Genomic DNA, 22784 nt, shown 5'->3' with positions numbered 1-22784 from the left:
TCCAAGGTACTACACCAAGTGGCAGCAGTACTTAGCTGGAATGTGGCCAGCTTGGGCAGCCTACATGTAGGACTACCCTGTAGGCAGATATCTCTCAGATTAGAGAAGTACAGGTAACATTCTTTTGGTTGGAATAATATAACTAATCTCAGACTAGAGAAGTACATTTTAGAAAGTATATTCATGAAATTAAAATTGTCCTTATGTCTTGCAACTTGTGGAAGTGATGGTATAAGATGAGAATTTGTGTACATCCTACTTTACATTGCTTTATTGGACATAAGAGCAGTTTATCTTAGGTAGTACAGCAAGTATCATTGCATTGCACGGCACCAGTGGAGGGTGGGAGGATGTAGGTTCAAATCCAGGTCAGTCCAGGTGGAGTTCGCATGGTTACTGGGTGGTGTGGTTTGTGCAACAGTGACTTCCACTGATGTATGAATGAGTGACCCATTGTAGTGTATCTAGCAGTTTAAGTCACTGTGGTGAATAAGGTGTGGGCTGATAACACTTTACTGGACTTTGTCTAAATGAATAATGTAACTGCTTTTCTTGAAGCCCCCTACTCGAGCTCATGTACAGAATTGATGTGCCATTGCTCATAGTGTAGACTGCTTTGGAATTTTTTCCACTGCGCCTGAGATGTCTGGTGTGGAGCATCACACCCTGTACCCTCACCTGTGGGCCTATGACACCAAGCAGCACTCTTTCTCTGGAGTTAGTGAGGAGATGGAAGGTGGGGCTGCAATTCAGTCACCAGAGAGCAAACTGTTAGGGTCAAGGTGCACCTTTACACCAGTGAAAACACAGATTTCCTCATCAAAATTTAATGTGAAAATGTCCATACCAGTGATTGACATCAAGCATTGCCACACAAAGTAAAGTGGAAAAATACAAAAATTCAAGCCGTGTGAGGTTTTTATATATATAAAACACAAAACGGGCACACAACATACAATGAAACATGATGGCTTCTGCATTGTCCTCCCTGCCTCGAGGAGGGTGACGGAACAGCTCAGACATTCTGCAGGTTGTATGTGTGCCGGATGGTGAGCGTGTCCCGCAGCATGAGGTCCCGCAGCCGCCAGAGCGCGTCCGCCATCGTGGTGTGAGCACCTTTGCTCTTGAGCCAATGGGATGGTAACCGGCTCTCCTGCTCCTTAGTGAGACGGACGTCTTTCCTGCGAGCTGGGTTCGGGGGGTTATAGCAAGAGCCCGTACAAATTTAATTAACTTCATCTTAACCTGCAAATTAGGGAATTTACATACTGTGTATTTGCATAATTTTTTATTTGTATGATGAATGGCACCATTACTGACGGTCCAGAGAACATCCTTTGTGACTACATTTGGGGAGGCATACATGTTTTATGAGCTCAGTGATGTCTCGTATGTGAACATTTGACTTAACGTAAAAGGTAGCTTTGAAAACCAACCGTGACTTTAGCTGCATGCAACACCAACAAAATGCAGACAAAATTTTGAACCACATTGTGATTCCACATTTTGGTCAAGCAACACTTCTCTTTTAGTCTTATATAAGTGGGCACCATTTGCTAAATTATAGACTACATGTCCCAGCATGCAATGCCACTGTCATGCATGGGCACGAGTGCTACCCACCATACTAGCGTACCACCTTCTATTTAGAGTATTTAGAGTTCCTTAAAAATTCTAGTCTCAAAGTGTTTAAACCCAACTGAACCCATCTGACATGGATGAAGTTAGACAAGCTCCCTCACCTGAGAGAGTCTGGTCCCACTTGCTGACAGTGGAGGACTCGGCGTTGAGGCCTTCGATGTACTTTAGGTAGGCGTCAGAGTGGAGCAGGCGCTGGGACTTGGGAGGTGGGGCCACGAACACTGGCGTGGAAGGCTGCTGCAGCATAGGCTGGCCTACCTGATAGTGTCCGGGGTAAGGGGGCGGGGCCTGTTGACCCAGAAGGTCAATGTCGATTAGAGTCGAGCCGCCCCTCACACGTGTCCTACAACACAACTGCACCCCACACACAGGGTCCGCGTCACGAACCAGTGATCGATGACATTTGTCGCGATTCCAGATACTTTCCCTTAAACAAGCTACCGGTGTTCGACACCATTTTCAAACAAGTATTTATACGATGATCCTTCATATTTTTAAAGATATAAATTCACTTTAAAATATATTTTCACATTTTTTATCAAAAATCTCATAACCATAATGTATCTGAATTTAATATATCTATGATCAAATGCATAGTTTTTTTTCCAAGCAATCCAAATTAAAGCCGTTAAAAATGTGATATAAAACTATTTAAAATCTCAATATACTCTGAACAATAAAAATTTAAGTGAAATTATGTTTTTGTTGATCTTTTGTCATACCTTAAAGATGTCATCGTTTTCTCCATAACCCTACAACACTGTGGCTTCTCATCGCTGTAGCAGGGCTTCGAAAAATCTTAAAGACGTTTATGAGCTACCCAGGCAGGCGGCCGGTAGCGTACTGGTTACTTCTGCCGCTGTCAGACCCAAAGGTCACAGGTGCGACACTCACTTCTCGCTGTCGTAATCTGTTGCAGGGTACTTACTCCAAATTACTCCAGTAAAATGGGTAAATAACTAAGTAGTTTAAAATTGTATGTCGCTTTGGAGAAGCGTCTAAACGGACAGCTGGTAGCGTAGTGGTTAGAGCGACTGCCTTTGGACCCAAAGGTTGCAGGTTTGAGCCTCACCTCTGGCTGTAGTACCCTTGAGCAAGGTACTTACCTTGAATTGCTCCAGTAAGATTACCCAGCTGTATAAATGGGTAAATAATTGTAATGTTAACATTCTAAGTCGCTTTGGAGAAAGCGTCAGCTAAATGAATAAATGTAAAAGCATCAGCTAAATGTATTAAATGTAGGTTAAAATGATTAGTTCTGAAAGAAGTTTAAAGGGCCTGAGATGATGTTCACAAAAAATTCTGATGAGACTCATGAAACAGCAGTTTAAAGTCCAACAAGTCAAATGTTGTCAACAAAAAGGCCACATGGAGAAGTCGGCTGTGTAGCAGGGAAATATATGGAAATATGAACTGATGGTTGGCAGTTCAAGATCAGTTCCCTGATACTGCTGTAGTAGCTCTGACCAATTACTTACCTTGAATATATACAGTAAAAACACACATGTATCAATAGGTAAAATACTGTAAACTACTTTGAATTAAACCATCAGCTAAGTAATTATTTCAAATTACCTGACATAAGGCTCAAGACCCTTCAGAATTTTGCTGCTTCTATGCATTTACCAAACATTTTTGGTTTATCCCCCAACTATAAATTGGAAGAGGTTTACCTGTGGTCCATAGGAATGTCCAGTACCAGGATTCCCCGTCATACTGTTCACACCTTGTCCCATGACACCTGTTTGGAAAATCACCAGTTCAGTGTCACCTTTTGGAGCTCTCGGTTGGGGGCTCTCGACCAAGGTGACGGACTTTTATGTTTATGTTCTGAGTTTCTCAGACTGCTAAAAGGAATTGAGATGGTCACTTACAACGAGGTTCTTCTAGCAGAAGTCAGCTTGTTTAATGTTCTCTAGTCATAAATGCACTTATACTGTATGTAAACAATAACTGAGACCCAAACACTAAGAAATGTGGTACTTCGTGGCAGTGTGGCCATTCGATGTTATCGTAGAGCCCACGGAGCGGTCGCTGTTAGATGTTTCAAGCAAAAGTCGGGACTCTAGAACAATACAACTTAAGGACGGCTATTGTAAATCTGGGTTGTTGCAAGTAGCATACATTACGTCATAAGTGGAGAACCACCCGTACATCACAGAGCTTTGCATTTTGGCCGAAAACTATTGGCTGTATATGCTGTTCACATGGTTCACCCACGTGGTTCACTGTGACGCAGAACAGGACAAGGTCTGAGCAGAGAGTAGGACTCTTGAACCTATGGTGCAGGTAGCCCCTCCAGCAGGTGACAGTGGCAGACAGGAAGCAACTGCATTCGTGTGGAAGGTGATGGTTGATAACGTTGTCCTTACCCAGGTACGGCATGCCAGGGTGGCCCAGCGCACTGGGCTGTTGGGGTACCCCAGCCATGCTGCCCATACCATCAAGGGGGCCCTGCGAGGGCAGCATGGGTGGGCCGTACGCAGCCATCATGCCTTGAGCAACAGAACACATCCATGCATCAAGGTCATGCAGAAAGTCATGCAACACCAATGAACTTCAAAGCATGGAAACCTCAACGGGGTGGGGGGGGGGGGGGGGCACACAAGGGCAAAACAGAAAACTGATGTGTTAAAGGTACTTTAAAAGAAAAACCATTTTATGCACATGCATTTAAGATTTCGATGGCTTTTAAGCAATAACAAAGCACGTTTAAAGTAAACATAAAAAAAAAAAAAAAAAAAACCCAACAGTGAACAACACATTTTGCAGAAAAACCACCTCAGTAGGTGATTTTAAGAGACAGATGGGTTTACAAAGGATTCCAATATAAAATGTACTGTGGGAGAGATGGGATGGATATAAAAAGAATTTATGAGCAGTTCTGCTTCTTATCTCAGCCCCACTCTCACCAAAAATCTGTGCTGCATTGCTTTATGCGTGAGGGGTTACCTGACACAGGCGTCATGGTGTGGTTAAGCATCCCCATTGGGGTCGGAAGGGGAACCACGCCAACCAGGGGCCCTGCGGGGGTACCTGCTCTGGGGGACGTTGCCTGCGGCTGCTGGGCCGCTCGCTCCCGCTCCTGCTGCTCCACTACCTTGGCTGCTCGCTCTGCAAACACACGGATATAGAGGGAGACGTTCATGGAACACCTCCAGAGTAGGAAAGGGCGGGGGGGAAAAAAAAAAAAAAAAAATCCCCACTTCCACTTAACTCTCAATTTACAAACAATTCAGACAAGAAGTCGGTTCTTAACTCAATTTGTTTGTAACTCAAAAGTTAATTTTAGTATGAAGTGGCAAACAATAAGAGTTAATCCATGTACTCAGTAATGGGTTAAGATCTGTAAAAACTAGGCAAAACTATAATAAATACATGTGTACAATTTTTAGCCATCCATTATCAGTTAAAGCTTGACCAGTGCAGGGTCACGGTGGTTTGAAGCCTATTCCAGAAGCAATAGGTTTGAAGAAGGTACTAAATCAGTGTTCCACTTTTCTTTTTAAGTCCCTTAAATTTATTACACTTTAGCTACATTACAAATATAAGTACTGAAAAAAGTCATTTTCATTGCCTTCCACTCAATGCCGTTATTCGATTCATGACATAAACATGTCTCATTTACCAGTGTCAGTCCACTTCGAAATTTATTCTCACAATCAATAAAAGCTTAATAAAACAAATGTCTCTCAATATGTTTTCAAATAAGGGTATGTAAAAAACTTTGAACATAGCTACAGTTATTAGAAATACTATAACTTAAAGCTATATTAAAATAAAAATGTTTCAAATGAAAGTAAAATGATATTTGTCCCATAAATGTGTGTAACATTCCTGATTTTGTTATTGATCGTTAACACTCGGACACAAGCTGAAGACACTATGTGAGCTGAATAATGGTGGTCCTACACACATCATCTGTTTCTATTCTGTTTGTGTGTTTTACTGCCAACTACTGGCTGGACACAGAAATGCAGGTGGCTTTTGCTTCACAAGACTGAGATGGTAGAAAAACATAACAATGACAATAATGTAATAATAAAAAATAAACAGAAAAACATTTGCATCTTCAAAAAAGAAAAAGGGTAACAAGGAGCCACACACAGCCAAATATGATTTAAATAAAGATGTTGCACTGGCACTGTTATGAAGTATTCATTGGGAACGTTTTGTCCATAGACCTAACAAAAATTTACTTTCATTCACTTTCTTTTCTTTTGGTTGTCGTTAACATTTGAACTTGAGGACTAAAAGATAATTTACAAAGCAAATAGTTCTGCAAAAATGTGATCTCAGTCTTCACCCTGAGTTCTCTGGCTGTCTTATTTATTGTTATTATTGTTACTATTATTTACTGTTATTAGCATTACTCATTGTCATTGTTTTGTGCAGTATTTCTATTGTTTTTGTTCATAGTCTGTGGACAAGCATTCAAGAAGAATTCCATGATACTTGTACATGGTACTTGTACCTATGATGACAAACTTGAAACTTGAAATCTCACATATACTTATATGAAGGGTTCACAGTCTTGCTACAGTCTCAAAAAGTCATCCCAGCCTTCCCTGCTAGCATGGCTGTACTTCAGCTGTAGAACTTCATATGTCGGTTGCACAGTTCAAGACACCAGCATTTTAAAGCCAACCAAAGGGTTAACCAAACTCCGTCAGGTCTCCTCACCTTCGTACTCGGCCTTCTTGGCAGCTTCGAGGTTCCTCCACTCCGTCCCCACCAGGCGGCTCAGCTCACCGAAGGAGAAGTCCGGGTGCTGGGACTTGATCACCGCTCGCATCTCGCTGCTGAAGAGGATGTAGCCACTCATGTTGATCTTTCTCTTTGACCCTTCCTTCTTGCAGAGGCCTTTTATCAACTTTGGTGTTGACTGCAACCAGAGCACAGGATGTGAAGACTTAAAAATCATACTCAGCAGCTACATATTCACTGGCATTGGATGTTATTATGCAAGTGGATTGATGGGGACGATTTTCATTTAATGCAAAAAAAAAAAAAAAAGAATAATGTTCAAATAAAATAAAATATGTGTTTTTGCCTGAGTGGGTGCATATGGCATGATGTCCAAGTCGCTTGCCAGAGGCGTCTGTAGCTGAGGAATGGTTGTTGCATCTGCCAGCTCCCCATCTTCCTCTCCGAGGTCTTCCAGCTCCTCGTCGGTCATGTCCGCAAACTTAGCCTCAAGCTCCTGGATCTTCCTGTCCAACAGCGGAGATGGTTCCTTCTGGGGCACGATCAGCTTTCTGAAACAATGAAAGCAAAGAGGGGGGGGGGGGGGGAGGAGGCATTCAGTATTTGTAAAGGATTGCTTTAACAGCCACTGACTGGATACTAAGGTATCCAAGGAGTTTCCACATGACCCATTGCGCAAGTGTCGCCCACCTGAAGTAGTAGATCTCATCTTCAACCACCTTGCTGGAGAAAGAGAAGCGCTTCAGGCCTTTGAACTTTTTCATTTGCTTCTCGCTCTCAATATAGCGGCTCTCGCACACCAACACATCGTCCTCAGGCACTTCTGTCGGTCGGCACGACAGGTAATCTTTGAAGGAGGACACAGCGCACTTCCCTGTTGGCAAGGTAATTAAGAAATGCAATTATTATTTATTAGACAGGGGTACACGATTGGACCTGTGAATTATTGCAAGCTTTTGACATTCTGCCCTTGTTTTCTGTATGGGACATTTTTGCAATTTCTCAGCGTGCTATTTCTGCCTGTATACTGTGACCCAGTGCTGTTTAGAAAGCTATTAAAAAAAAAGAAAGAGCATTATACATGTATGTTTGTTACAGAATTTCCCTATCTCTGATACTCAACTTCACGATAAACATTTATTCACAGTTCATTGGGAATAACTTAACTCAGTGTTTAATACACAATAGATATATTAAATTAGTAGCAGTCAGAGTTTGCGGTTGTTTCCCGCAACATCTTAATGGGATCATTTGCTGGAGAAGCATTGAGGTGTGGTGGCCATCACATGGCAGCACAGCTCAAGTACCCATAATGCAGCTCATGGGACAGGACTCCTCGAGGTTGCTGAGGAACACCTCCTTCTTGTAGAACATCTTGGTGGGCTCATGCTCAGTCTCCTCTGGGTAGATGAAGATGGGTCCAAAGAAGTAGGCTGCACCGTCTCGCACCCACATCTTCTCAATTCTGCCCGCCACCAAGAACACCATCAAATATTAAGGTCCCCGATCATGTCTTTAGCTGCATTTTCAATCGTGGGAAGCATGAACATTTTACATTATAGGATGTTGCTTCTTGCAGTACCTGCCGACTCTGTGTCGCACCAGACCATGTGACCGTATGTAGACACAGTCGCCTACTTTCAGCCAGATGTCATTGTAGCGGAGCTGCTCGTAGTACCGACAGCCGGGCTCGCCGTTGTTCATGTCCACTGGCACGTCCTCCTTTTCCTGGAAATGCATGTTTTTAAAAACACATTTACCTTGCCTCCCAAAATAATGCCCACATGAGAATATTCACAGCTGGTACACTGGCTTCTCGTATTACAAAACAATCCAGTTATGAATTTTCAACAATATAAACAGTTTATTTTTAGTTTTCATACTTCCATATTTAGTTTTAATTGCACTTTATCTATTTTGTAAAATTTTGCATGACAGACCAAAAGCAACTTGTATTTATGCTACCAGCCACTAGGTGTCAGTAAAACACATGCAAACAATTGGAGTGTTAGGGAGTAATAACTGCACATGCTTATAGGAAGAATTAGTCAAAAACTGGTACTGAACAACAGTTTGTGAAGATTTTATTTTCAGACATTTTAAAATAATTTTAATGTGGTTTAAAGTTAAAATAGAGGTAGGTTTTACACAGTTTTTTTTATAATTTATTACAGCTATAGCCATTTTTTTGGGGGGGAGAACAAATTGCAAAATAAATCAAGGCATAACTGTATTACTAAAGCTTTTACTGACGTGACTTTGTGGTAAAAGTGACTTTGGAGACATGAATGTATCAAATTACTAACGAATTACAAAACTTCTGGCCCCAGCTGTGGTTGTAAAAGAGGAAATAGTTCAACCACAATTATGGTCAAATAAAATAAGAGCCCCTAATGTTTCAGGGATACACCTTTGTGCCGATAGAGAAAAGAAACTGAAGAGTAGGTGATTTATTTGTCTCTGTCAATTTTGTACAGAGAAGCAATCTGGTTTTCATGCCTCTTTAAAGCTGTATTTGTCGCAGTCCTACACATGAACCAATCCTAAAAATACGAGAAAGTGTGTATTTCGGTAAACACACCTCTCTCTTTCTGCTAATCTCATAAAGCTGCGAGTCCTCCTCACCTTGTGAAGGTCTCAGGGCTTACCTTGTCGATAATGCTGCCGACGTCTGCTCCTTTGCTCTCGTCCAACACCTCTGCCGGTTTCTCCTGCTCCTGCTTCTGAGCGTTGGCAAACACGGAGGCTACTCGTACCACACGCAAAGGGATGTCGCGAGGGCCAAACCTCACAGAGCTCAGGGGCATCGTCCACATCTTGATCTTCTTGAAAGACTTGGTTTTAGCAGAGTAGCGCGACTCGCAGACAAAGACGTCTTCTGGCTGGAAGCCCTCCGGCTGAAGCTTGAAGTACTCCTGCGGAGAAATGAAAGAGGGTAAAGTGAAAGGTTCCTGCTTTTAAGATATAACTGAGGGGAAAGAAAACCCACTCCGTAAAGACCGAGCCGTTTCACCTTCACGAACATGACGACACATTTTCCCAAGATCTTGCTGACGGGCGCTTTGTTGTAGTAGTCACTTTTAAACACCTCCTTCTCCAGGAACTTGCGTGTGGCCAGGTGGAAGGTCTCGTTGGGTCTGTAGAACCAGCAGCCGTACAGCCATTTTTCCCCTGCGGGTACAAAAGGCATCACTTCGCTTGCGCTGCACAGAACTGCCATCAAAATCGGTTTGCCAGCACAACATTTTCTTGGTACTTTGTAGGAAAATTTACTTTGGTAACATGGTACAGTTAGTAATGCTCGCTGCTGTGGTTGCAAGCCACCGGCAGGAAGCGCTCAGCAGCACCGCGCGGCTGCCAGTCCTAGAATTTATTGACTGCGGCACATACGTGGGAGAAAACCAAGATTAGGGCTGTAGGTCTTCTCCACAGTGCTCCTTCTTCAAGTGCCTCTCAAACAGAGCATGTTGATTGGGCGACAAGCTAAGACAAGCTTGACCGACAAAGCGGTTACCTGCACTGTCCTGCCAGAGTCGCTCGATGCACACAATGTGCGGCTGCAGGTTGCTTTCCGCTGGCTCCACATACACGTAGTCTCCTACGTGGTACGTGCTGTCCTCAAAGCTGCAGTCCTGGCTATAAGTGCGCTGCAGACCCGAGTGGCACAGCCCTCCAACCGCGTCCTCGCCCCGCTCGGCTTCTGGGACAAGTCAGGGGCCCATGAACGAATGAGCAAACGAAGTAACAAAATGTACAAATGAACGGATGTTTCATTTCAGTTCCTTCGCACCTCTCTTCTCCTCCTCCCTCTTCAGCTTGTCCTCTTCCATCTCCTTGGGTAGCTTCTCCTTCTTCTCCTTCTCCACGTCGCCGTGTAGCTGCTTGGCCGTGTAGCCGAGTGCAGGCGACAGCATGATCTCGCCGTTCTTGCACAGCTCGTCCCGGACCCGGATGAAGAAATGCTGCAGCTCCACGGCGTCCTCGAAAATCTCAGAGTCCGTCCTGCGTGCATGCGTGCGTGGGCCAAACCACAGCCCCGTTTAATTCATTCCACATTTCATTTTGCACACAGTGTTTTTAAAAAAAGTACACAGTATGATAGCTCATGAGACTGGCTCACAAGTTGTCAGAAAGATTATTAATTTAGTTTATGCCTTTCTCCAAATTAAATAAAGTTCCATGCACAAGAGGTCTAAAATCAAAAGCATGAGAAGTGGTTTTCAGTTCTGGATCCAATGTAGTGGAATAAACTCCCTCTGTCACTCAGAACTGCTGCGTCTCTCTCTCTCTCTCTCTCTCTCTCTCTCTCTCTCCAAAATGGGTTTCAAAACCCATCTCTTTCGGGCTCCCTTCTCCTCGAGAAATGCGTACTACACCATCGGTTTAAGAATGTTTTTAAAAAAAAAATACGGAAGTACTCATGTGATGTATACTGGTTCATATGGTGTTGTGTGACAAATGGACTGTAGTCAAGAGTCATGCGTTTGCATCCAAATCTCTCCATCTGTTCATGTGATGCACTGTTGTATTTTGTTCCCCCTTTGGGGAAAAGAGTCTGTTAAAAGAAAACTAGCGTAACAACGAAAGTAATGAATTACGAACTAAGTGAACTAATCAACTAAATGATTTTTATTACATTACATCATAATCACGAGGAAGCCAACCGGTTGTCATTTTTTACTAACCTGTGCAGCCGTCTCGCCTTCTCCAGCACCTCGAACATGTGCTCCTGGAAGACGTCCAGCCTTCCGTACCTGCCCCTGTCCACATGGGAGCGAATGATCTCGAAGTTCAGCGGCGGTTTGCCGGGGTTCGCCGGATCGCGCGAGGGGATCTCTGCCAGCGAGTCGCTGTAGCAGCGTCCCTCTTCGTCCTGGTGGTTGAGCACGGACACGAACAGGTTGCGGATGAGCTCCTGGATGAGGCGCGGGACGTCGGGCACGTGCGCGTCCTCCCCGCCCTCCAGGTCGCGCCGAGTCTCCAGCAGAACCTTGTGCAGCACCAGGGCGTCCTTGTAGATGAGCGACTCGGGCTCGTTGTAGGTGCAGGCGTTGTTGAACATCAGCACAAAGTCCTCCACCAGGGCGTCCACGTCCTGGTACTTGTTGGCCAACATGTGGCTCCTGAGCTTCTCCATGTCCATGGGCTTCTTGATTGCGACGTAGTAGTCGGGCAGCTCGGCGCGCGAGGGCAGCCGCAGGAAAATGGTGCTGAGGCGGCGGCCGCGCCGGTCCGTGTAGTTCTTCACCGCCTCGTAGAGCTCGTTCAGCTTCTGCTGCAGGGGCGTCAGGTACTTGGACTTCTTCGGGGAGACACCGCTCTTTCCTGGGAGTGCACAGCCAACAGTTACTATGGGCAGCGGGGCGCAGAGGCGCTGCGGCACGAGACACGAGGACTAATTTCGGCATCCGTAGCCCCGGGCACGTTCATTGGGACACGTGCGAAAAGAGGGTTAAACGCCAATGGCGTTCCCCACCATTCACCTCATGTTCTGACGCTAAGCCACGTGGTGGATGGAGAAGCCGAAGAAATTTTATTAGGAATTGCATAAAAATTCCACATGTAATCTTCACTATGGGGGAACCTGAACGGCATGTCTTTGGATTGCGAGAGGAAGCCAGAGCACCCGGAGAAAACCCACAAAGACAAGGGCTGAACACGTAAACTCCACCCAGACCGAGTGGGGATCGAACCCACGTCCTCCCGCACCGCGAGACATCGGCGCCACTCGCTGTGCCGCCGTGCAGCCCGTATTTTTACGGATTCGAAATGTAATTTTGAAGTTTTAGTTGCGGTAAATTTCTGTCTCACAATCTTTATTCTTTGTTTTTTTCCCCTGCCTTTCGAATTTCCCCAAAATGTTGTCGGCGGGGAAAGGCAGCGATCACAAGGGCCTGTTGTCTGAGTATTTAGAGCCTCGTACAGCGTTACGGTTTCCAGCGAAAGGCGTCCTAATTGAGGTTTGATTCACTGGGCCGCAGGGATCTTCACAAACAGTACAGTGGCCACAAGTTCCTCGTTTCTTTGCGAAAAGGCTTAAGGGTCAGAGACACGTACTTATTTTCAGCTTAGGGGAGGCCACGTCGTCTTCGTCCGGTGGACCCAGCTCCTTCCGCTTGTCCTTCAGGATCTTCTCCAGGGCGATGGCATCGTTGTAGACCTTACATGGGGCCAAAGAGTAGATGGTAAGAACAATTTCGGAGGTTGCTACCGAATAGGCACCTGGGGGCTGTCGGAACGGAGGAATCACGTCCTGAACGACTGCAAATGTTGTCTTCTTGCAATCGCAGTGATTACGATAACATAATTTCCCTTCTGTTCCCATAGATTAGCAGAATTTACGTTTTACACCGATGGCTATTTATAGATCTTAAGAGAGCAGTACATCCGATACCTTTCGCCAAGGGCAACGGCAACTGATCGTGTCCTGTGCTTCCATAATAATAACAATTATTCATCATCATCATCATCATCATCATTATTAATTCAGCTAATACTCCTCTCCAATGCACCGTACCGCATTAGATAGTTATACAAAGTTGCTTATAATTATTCACCCATTTACACAGCTGGGCAATTTACTGTATCAATTCAGGGTAAATAGGTTGAACAGAGGTACTGCAGTGGGAGCAGGAGTTCGAACCCACACCTTCTCCTTACAAGCACTACCACCTGCTGCCAGCCACCCTCGCTACCGTACTACCCGCGGCCCTCGTGAGACACCGGTGCGCACTTTCCCGCAAGCGAGCGGCAGGTCACTTTCAGCCCCACCTGAGATCCTTCCTCGTTGTAGTGGCGCGCGTTGCGGAACATCAGCTTCATGTCCTCCACCATCGACTCCTCGCTCAGGTACTTGTCGGAGCGAATGTTGTGATCGATGCTCCTCAGGTCCATGGGCTCCAGGATGATCTTGTAGTAGTCTGGGTAGTCCTTCTTGGAAGGTTTCACCAGGAAGAGGTCGCAGAGGCGCCTGCCTGTGCCCGGTTCACGGGCCTCCGTCACGGCGCCGTACAGGACCTTCATGCGGTTCTTCTTGACGTTCTTCTTGTGGCTGCCCAACGCCGAGGTGCGCAGCGGTGGGGGGGAGACAGAGCCGTTTTTTAAACTGTGTGACGAAGCCACATTTTTCAACCTTTCTTCAACCTCAACCCAGAGTATGAGTTTAAATGTCATTAAAAGCTGGATTGAAGTTCTACCATTTTCAGATGATTCGTTGAGGAGAAAAATCATTTCAGAGAGCAGCTAAAAAAAATTTTTTTTATTCAAACGTTCAACACTGTTTCCTTTATGTCTTGATGACCTCTAAAAACAAAATCACTGCACTGAGATGAAGAGGAAGCTATGGGTGCTATGAAACACAGCACCTTGTTTTCAGGGTTAGACAAACAAACATGACCTCAACCAACATCATTTTTTGTAAACAAAAGGGGTGGGAGAGGAACTATACTTTCATTGCACTCTAGTCTGGATCCCACTAGAAGCTTCTGCTCCAACGCTTGAACGCGAGCAACACGAACGTGACATTTTTATTTATCCGACACCTTCACCCAAGGCAACAAACACAGTTAGATATTGAACTTTACACTCATTTACACATTTATACAGCAGGGTATTCCTGCTGTGTCAATTGTGTAAATATTAAAAGATATTGATAGGAACAAATATACAGTTAAAATAAAATCTGGATTAGTCTACGAATAAGCTTTTTTGACACAGCACACTATACAAGGCGTGATGCTCTGAAAGGGCCTTGTGTCAAAGGAAAGAAAAAAAAAATTCACAGAGGCAGTTTTCCCCGTTTGTCTCCCTAATGCTACCATGTACTCGGAGCTGAAGGAATAAATACTTTAGCACTTGAAAGAATACTAATTCAGTGCAGTTTACTTACTCTTTAAATCACTGCTCCAACATATACTGTGTTGCCACCTACGACATAATAAGGTATAACACCACTCACTTACCGGTGTACTTTACCTGATCCACCTGTCAAAAAATTTGTCATCAGCTGCCTAGAAAAATATAGGATTTCTTTGCCACAAGCCAGTGCTCCATATTGAACATATTGGCCTTATATCCTTTATGAACCTTCTGGAAAATCATGTCTATACGTAGTCAAGCACTTTCAGTTCGTGGCTCGGGATTGACGAGCGTCTTGGATTTTCTATCACTCTCTGCTGTTTTTTTTGCATTTTCGGAAGGTCAAACACACACCGAGTCGCTGACACGGACCCAGCTGCGGGTGCAAAGCGGAAGGGAGGAATTGGTAAAACGGGTGAACGAAGGCAGGCGGGTAGATGTACCTTTTCCTCTTGCCGGCGCCGACATCGGACATGGATGAGGAGAGCATGCTGTCCCCGTCCTCGTCTTCTCTCCTCGACAGCTCCTTCCTCTTCATCTGAAAAAACAGCCCCACACACACACACACACACACACACACACACATACACACACGTTAATATTAACTTCACCTTCCTCCGAAGTCCCCTGCCTCACTCACACACACGCCTAACGAATCCATACCCGTTCCGCAAAATCGCCGCTGTCCGACACACACGAGACACCAGCAACCAGACAGACATCTATCAAATAAGTACCAGACCCTCTCACCCTTCATGTGCGCGTGCACACACACACACACACACACACACACACACACACGCACGCACACTCGCAGACATTAATATTAAGCAGTTTTGGGATGCAGACACACACGTTTCTGAGAGCACATTAAAATTAACGAACGTAACACTGCAGATGCCCTCTCCCCCAACGCGGAGCCACACCGAATGAATATTTAACCGGCCGAGAAAGGAGGAACCCCAAACACGAGCACCCAGCCGTCGGGAGCTGCGCATAACACACGCTCCTAAGTGCGTCCACAGAGAAGGGCGGCGCTCGCGGTCACTTAACATCCAGGTGTTTCCGACACGAACTTCATGACGGGGAACCGTTAACGATACGGCCGCAGCAGAAGTTACGAACCATCACCACACAAATCGTTCATTCGAGTAACAAGGTGCCAAACGAAGGTTCCTCAAACATCCCGGAGCCCGTGTGCGAACAGAGAGGTGCGGAGGGCATCGGTGAACGTTCGTGCGGAGGCCGGCAGCGCAGAGTGACAGCAGCAGCCTCTCATGAATATTTAAACGCAAGGTGACACTCCATCGTCCTCTAAATGCCAGTCAACCCCAGCCTGGAAGTATAGCGTCACACATGAGTGCGAGCAACATGTGCAAAGTCTCAGAGACGCTGAATGGGGAGTGCTGGGGGGTGGGGTCTGGAAAACTCTTAAGAATAAGCTTATAAAGTGTATTGACTGGGGTCACTGAGTGTGGAGATGACCAACCAAGAGGGGCTGATGTGCGAGCTACAAAAAGTATTCACCCCCCAGAATTTTTCAAATCGTATTGTTTCGCAGCACCGAATCACGATGGCCCCGCGGTCCGGCTCCGAGAGCGACGACGACGCCCCGCTTGCCGGCGAGTCCTTCTACAGGTCGGAGACATACACCCGCTTTGACCGCCCTCGTACGCATCTCTTCACGAATTCCAGAGTCGAAGGATCAAACGGGCGCCGAAAGGGCTTCTTGTCCGTTCGCCGGGGTCGCGCGCAGTCCGGCATGGACGTGAGCAGCCCCATCTCCACCGGTAATCTTTTTGACGCCGGCCGCCAGAAAAAACACTAACAGGACCGAAACGCATTTCCACATGTCACGTGCGATGTAATTACAAATATCGAACACAAGAGAACCGAGTGCGTAAGCGTTCCCATGTTCAGGTCACCATTCGGTAGAGGCATCGGTAAGAGCCCAGAGTCTATCTGGATGGGTCTGTACCAGCTTTGCTCATCTTGACACTGCAATTCTAGCCCAAAAACTACTCATATTTTGTCACGCTGGATGGAGACCGAGTGGACTACAGTTTTCAAGTCCTAATTCAATGCTGCAAAACAACAAAACAAAACCCCCAACGGAGGGAGGACAGTTTCAATAGGTACTGCACACACCTGTGAGGAGGAAGACCTACTGTTACTCTGTACACGTGTCCCGTTTCCACAAGTCTAGTCCAAAGCCACCCACCAACCTGCAGAATCTGCTGCAGCTTCAAGACCCTCTTATAGATGGGGGAATGGGGCACGTTGTAGCGCTTGGCGTTCTCAAACATCAGCGTGAAGTCTGTGTCGATCTGCTCCACGCCCTCATACTCGTTGTTCCTCATCTTCATCCTGCGGAGATGCCCAAGTGTCACTCAAGGACACGTGCGAAATTTTAAAGCGATTCGAACACCCGCAACACTCAAAAAGGGTCCTTCAGGACCCAACTGCACTTCCCAGATCTGTTGCAGGGAGATGGGGTGCTTGATCTGCTGGAAATAGTCGGGGTACTCTTTGCGGGAGGGCAGCTGCAGGAAGGGCTCGGCGATGAGCTGCCCCTGGCTGTTCCTGCTGCCGCGCACCGCTTCGTACAGCTGAAAGACGGGGCTGCTCGCGTCCACGCCGGACTGCATGCTCTCCGCCTCCGACTCCCCCTCCTCGCAGCGGGCGACCCCCCCTGCCGGGAGCGTACCGGGATGCCGCGAGCCTGGCGAACGGACGAGAAGCTCCTTCAGTGCCGATCTGATCCTTCGACTCCGGAATTCACGAAGAGATGCGTACGGGGGCAGTCAAAGCGGGTGTACGTTCCCGACCCGTAGAGGGACTCACCGGCAAGCAGGGCGTCCTCGTCGCTCTCGGAGCCGTACTGCAGGGCCATCGTGATGGCAGACAGCCGATCCCCCTGGACGGACCGCCGGTTCCTTACACGGAGACACCCAGAGAAACAGGTCACCGCTCATCCACTTAATCGTCTCAGCTGGACTGGACAGAGTAAGCGAACAAGAGTCCTTCCGCGTGCGCGGTCAACACGTAAAGAGGCAACACAGCAGCTCGTCTCGCGGGACACGTGCCGAGATACCGCCGGACGCTCGGCCCTCCCCGGCGCGCGTCGCTGACCGCACCTGATGCGGAGACTAGATTTCGTGGGCTCGGCGTGCTCCATTTCCATCTTCCTCTGGGTGAAAATCTTCTTTATGGTGTTGGCATCCTTCAAGAGGAAAACGACAGGGGCTTTGCCATGTACATCGCAACCGCGTCATCGACGGCTCAGTCGAACCCAATTAACACGGTACCAGATCAACTACGTGTCCAATTTGGCGAGCGAGGAAGGAAGGGAAATGTAACGCATACCTTAAAGATCTGCGATCCGGGTTCGTTGTACGTTTTGGCATTTTTCACCATGAGGTCTATGTCTTTCGCCATGCCGCTAACACCTTTGTAGTACCCCACCTAAAAACGAGTCGTCAGTGGCTTGGGGTGAGAGCAATAATGTTTCAGTTGGGTTTCTGAACCCAGCAAATAAATACATTAAATACATACCGTACACAACTAAATGCGATGCCACATACCTGTATTCTCTGAGCAATGGTTCTGAGATCGATCGGCTCCTTTATTATGGTGTAGTAATCAGGGTATTGCTGCAAGCGTACAGATATTTCACATTTTACCATTACGTGTACATAAAAAGCATAACGAATGAAACACAAATAGCTCCGCGAACAGGACCGCTCCGGGCTAGCGCTCACCACTTTGGACGGAAGTTTCTGGAAGAGCTCGCTGACCAGGCGCCCCGAGGGCTCGGTGAAGGTCACCACAGCATCCAGCAGCTGCTCCAGGACCTCTTTTAGGCAGCTGGGTGGAGTCTGTCATTCCAACATAAACGCACAACTTTAACAAACACTTGTTTTATTAAATTGCGGGACCCTGCGCCTGTACTGGGCACTAGCGGATTGCGTGTGACGCGTCGGGTAAAAGAAGGGACCGAGGAGCTGCGGGCGAGCACCGACAGCCTGTTGTGGTTCTTTACTAGGTTTTCTTATTTAAACCGTGTCATAAATACTTGCGCCAGGGGACTCGGAATCCCCAGGCGTGCGCACGAGGCATCCCGGCTCACGAGAGTAAGGGTCGGTCCGATCAACGGGAGAAAGACAGTCCGCTGTGCCTGCTCAAGGCGAGAAAACCACACAGCTGTCTAGGTTGCTGACGTTTACATTTTATTCATCAGATGCTTTTCTCTGCCATTCGGAGAAAAACACACAGTCTGAGACCACTTGCCCCAAGCGGGGTCGCGGTGAGCCAGAGCCTAAGCCAGCAACACTGGGCGCAAGGCTGGAGGGGGAGGGGACGCATCCAGGACGGGATGCCAGTAGACCCGTCTCGAACCCCAGACCCACCGGAGAGCGGGAACCGGCCAAACCCGCCGCGTCACTGTGCCCCGCTCATTTCACCAACAAACGGAGCGGAGAGACACAGATACAGACACACAATCGTCACGGTACAGTCGGTCCGTCCAATAACAGTGCTTTCCTGACGCACATCACACAAGCAGCTGCATTTCAGATTGATTACGAGGGTCTCATCTGCTCCACGCCAGATGCGAGTACCAGCCAGACCAACTTTTGCTCTTATTTAAGTTTGTGAGTCAGGGACCAACTAAACACACAGAGCCTCCCTCTCCTTACTTGTTGCAAAACACATTGAGAGAAAAAAATAAATAAATAAATAAAAATATTCAAATATAGAGAGAAGCTCTTTGCACGAGGTTCCTTCTTAGAAAAGATTTTTACCTCTTCTTCAGTAGAGGTTCCTGGATTTTCCTGACTCTCCTCCCCCTCTTCATCCTCTTCCTCGGAGTCACCCCGTTGCACAAATTCATTCTTTGTGCGCAAATACAGGTCCCACAGTTGACATGCGGCCTTGTACTCTGGGCTATCAGTCTGCAAGCACCACACATGCACAATATGTTTATGCACACACATTTAAAAAAAAAAAAAAAAAAAATTGATATCAGGTTTTATAACTCTGTACATGAATATTTCACCTTGTAGTAACTCTTGGCATTGTTGAACAACAGCTGAAAATCACTGGTGAGTTGCTCGACATCATCATACTCTTCCATCTTCAATTTCTGTTGGATTTTCATCATATCTATGGGCTGGGTCACCACTTCGTAATAATCCGGCTGGTTCCTTTGCAAAAAAGAAACAATTTAAAAATTTTCCAAAAAATTAAAAATAATGATTTAAAAATGCGGTGAAACGCCCTACATGGAGATGGGAAAAATTACTCACCCCCATGTGAATTGGTTTTGTTTATCTTAAGCTGAACTTTAAAATCACAATATAGCACAAAAGGGTGGGAAATTAACATCATGTAGGGGGGTAACCGAAGTTCACCGAACAGCATCATAAAATGGGTATCTGTATATAATTACTGTGTATACTTTACCCACTAGAGAAAAAATAAAAAGGTCAACATTAAAATCAGTACTTAAAGTGATACTTTAAGCCCAGTAATAAAGTCACCATTATTTACTGTGACTGAAGCCTTTAATGTAATGCAAGAAACCATGGAATAAGGAACTGTAATTACAAAAAAACATTTTCTCAGCAATTTATACACCCTTCTCCCAGCATTTGAACCCAACTCATTCCTGAAAATCCATCAGTGTGTTTAGGGTGTGCAGACTGAGGGGGATATTGTTATTATTCGCCATAATTTCTTATTGGAATTTTTTTTTTTTTTTTAATTGTTTCCTCCACCAACAAGTTATTTCACTGGAAGAGTGAATTTTATGGCGATTTTCACATTTACATGTAACAGTAGTGCATGGCTGGTTTGAACATCTTATATTTTTGCTACTTTGTGTATTTTACCAGCCATAAATTATGGAAAGGAACAGCAAAATGGGAAAGGGAAACACAGTGAACTATGGGCGTAGTTCTACAGCACTTTGTACGGCAGATTATAGATGTACAGTATATCATAACTTTGTTTCCATTATACTTTAACACCAAAAACAAGGATTTGCAAGAAGACTTCATTGTTGCCAACGGAGCCCATTGGAGAACGCACTCATTGGCCAATAGAGCAACCGACGTGGGGGGAACTAACTAACTAACACAAGAAGGCAAGACAGCCTTCAATGTAAGCGGAACCAAGGTGGTGTCCATCCCCAGCATCCTCAGTCTGTATGCAGGCCTGGGGAGAGTTACCGATGGGTGAAGTACATAGAGCTGTTCGTGCGTTCATCTACTGTGACGGATCACTAATCTAAAATGACAGTTCATTCGGGTTGTACAGGTACAGACATTGAAACCCGGATTTAGCGTCCCATCGGACCTGTAACAAAAAAAAAAAAAAAAAACCCACCAGGTAACTTGAGATGGAGAATTTGATCCACTTATGTCAGTATAGGGGCTCCAAGTTTGCACAAGTCAATATCCATGTAATGAGTGTCCATATAATGGGAGAGGGGGGCACTGCATGAATAATGAACGAACACACACACACAATAATGTACATAGGGTCATGTACCTTCTCTTCGGCGCTCTGATGAAGAGCTCGCAGAGCAGCCTCCCGTGGTCGTCCTTGTAATCACGGATAGTGTTATAGAGCTCGTGACACACCGCGATCTAGGAAGACATTCACACAACTTCAACCAGCTGCAAAATTACATTACAATTAATTACCATTCTTTGATTTATTCACCATTCACAATGCAGGTAAAGAAGTAGCAGAGCAGGCGAAATAAGGACTTGCAGAAGGAAGAAGCAAGGGGTCGGTTAAAGCCATTCGTTCACGGGTGGAGATTAATGGCTTTTGGGAAAAGAGCTAAAGGCAGAAGAAGGGGCAGCTAGAAGGGTGTTACTATAACAACTACGAGCAGGCCGTGGAGATTTATGTTTCCATCTTTGACGTTTTTTTTTTGATAGACACCACATGTAGACTTATGGTAGGGCAGGCAGTACTGCGAGCAACAGTATCAAAGGCTAGAATCAAAGGCCGCAATGAGGACTGGAGAACTGCCGGGGCCATAACGGTGGAAAAGACCGAAACACAAATCCGGCCAGAGGTTCGGAGGACAGTTTGGCAGCGCACGGGTTCCTTCTCACGCCGCGTGCAGACTCGCAGACGCGAGCGAGCGGCCGAGTTCCGCGGCCAGGCGACGCCAATTCGGCTTGCCGCATCGTGGCTTATGCGAACGGGCCTTCGGTTCCACCCCACGGGATGAAAAGGAACCCGCGGTGGGTCTCGGGCGCTGGGGTTAGGCCAATGGGACGGAGCAACATTGAGACGAACCTTGTTCCGCTTGCTGCTCTCCCTGCTTCTGCGTAAAGGTGGAACGAGACTCGCAATTCCACTTACTGGGTCCACCGTGGGGAAACTGGAAGCCCTCCTCCTTTTTCGGCCGCTTCCAGGTGTGGAGGAGGACATCTGGACATCGTCAAAGTCCCCCCCACTTACGCTACTGGAGGGAGAGGTGGCCCTCCGCCTTTTGGATCCCATCATGGGAGCGGAGCCTTCGAAGTGGCGATCGGATCTAATTGATGAGGACGACACAGGAAGACACACTAGAGCTGGACCACACAACGAGATGAAAGGCGCCGCATCTCAGAGCCCTTGGGATTCCCACACAGTGACAGTCACGGTGGTTGGTAGGAACAAGTATCTGGCACGAGGAAGGCAGCCGGACGATGCGCTAGCAAGCCTGGAGCGAGAGGCGCAAAGCAACGCCGGCCAAGCGCAGCATCAGCGCGCGCATCCTCGGCGCGAGCGGCACACAGCTGTCTGGCAGCTGCTGGTCTGCACGCGCAGCCGGCAGGGAGCTCACATCAACAGCACAGACAGACAGAGCCTGAAGCAGCTAAGGCGTCGATGCAAATCATGTCACGACGTGTCATTGAAAACGTGTATATAATATATATATGTGTGTATGTATATATATATGGTTAATCAGTTCAATCCCCTGGCTGCACGCGACCGACTCCTGCAATTTAAATCAGCAGGACCAATCAGAAGAGAGGCTGCTACTGACAGGCGGACCATCGTAACAAAGGAGGACTGAAGACAATGAAAAGATCCAGCAGCAGCAGCAGCAGTTGCGTTACTGGGCAGCGACACACACTGATCCGACAATTTGGTCCAATTTGGAAACGGAGCACTTGATGAGGACGGAAGGTGTGTGTGAGCGCAGGCGACAGGGGAGAGACGCGCCGCCCGCGGAATGACAGCCGACGACGAAGACGAGGACAATGAGACAGGAACCGCAACCGACAGCAACAAACAGCGCGCGCTGTCCGCGAGCACAACGACGCCGCCGACGAGCGCCGCGCGATATGCAAATCAGTCACGTGCAGCCGTCTAGCGTCAGCTTACCTGGTATCGCGCGTCTTGATACGATGCGAACCTACTAAGAATTACTCCGTTGTTTATGTGGACAAGTAGCACAAAAACTTATCTTGGAAATCTTAACCCTTTCCTTCCCGGGAGGGAGAGGTGGGCGGAGGGAGACCGGAAATCTCAGTTCTATTCATTCAAAAGAGGGCGGGACCACAGGCTGA

The 22784-nt window shown here is 46.7% G+C and overlaps 1 protein-coding gene across 1 annotated transcript; it reads right to left on the bottom strand.

The window, feature by feature from the left end:
* Positions 1-911: 911 nt before the first annotated feature.
* On the bottom strand, positions 912-22765 carry LOC108923445 (protein polybromo-1-like). Its single transcript, XM_029247892.1, has 30 exons — positions 22600-22765; positions 21589-21763; positions 20758-20855; positions 19262-19409; positions 19008-19157; positions 17967-18083; positions 17790-17858; positions 17572-17670; positions 17343-17428; positions 17050-17141; positions 16669-16927; positions 16431-16572; positions 14649-14743; positions 13120-13399; positions 12406-12508; positions 11034-11673; positions 10139-10350; positions 9863-10048; positions 9362-9519; positions 8997-9263; positions 7931-8076; positions 7656-7813; positions 7039-7222; positions 6695-6899; positions 6325-6526; positions 4594-4755; positions 4014-4136; positions 3301-3382; positions 1743-1942; positions 912-1188 (listed from the first exon to the last, which is right to left on the bottom strand). Exons 2-30 carry the CDS (start codon positions 21730-21732, stop codon positions 1016-1018), a joined length of 4980 nt encoding a protein of 1659 aa, XP_029103725.1. The 5' UTR covers positions 21733-21763; positions 22600-22765; the 3' UTR covers positions 912-1015.
* Between the last annotated feature and the right edge of the window lie 19 nt (positions 22766-22784).

Source organism: Scleropages formosus, chromosome 22 (assembly GCF_900964775.1).
Source record: "Scleropages formosus chromosome 22, fSclFor1.1, whole genome shotgun sequence".
Lineage (NCBI taxonomy): Eukaryota > Metazoa > Chordata > Actinopteri > Osteoglossiformes > Osteoglossidae > Scleropages > Scleropages formosus.
Note: the sequence above shows the minus strand (reverse complement) of the source record. Positions and strands in the feature narration are given on the sequence as shown.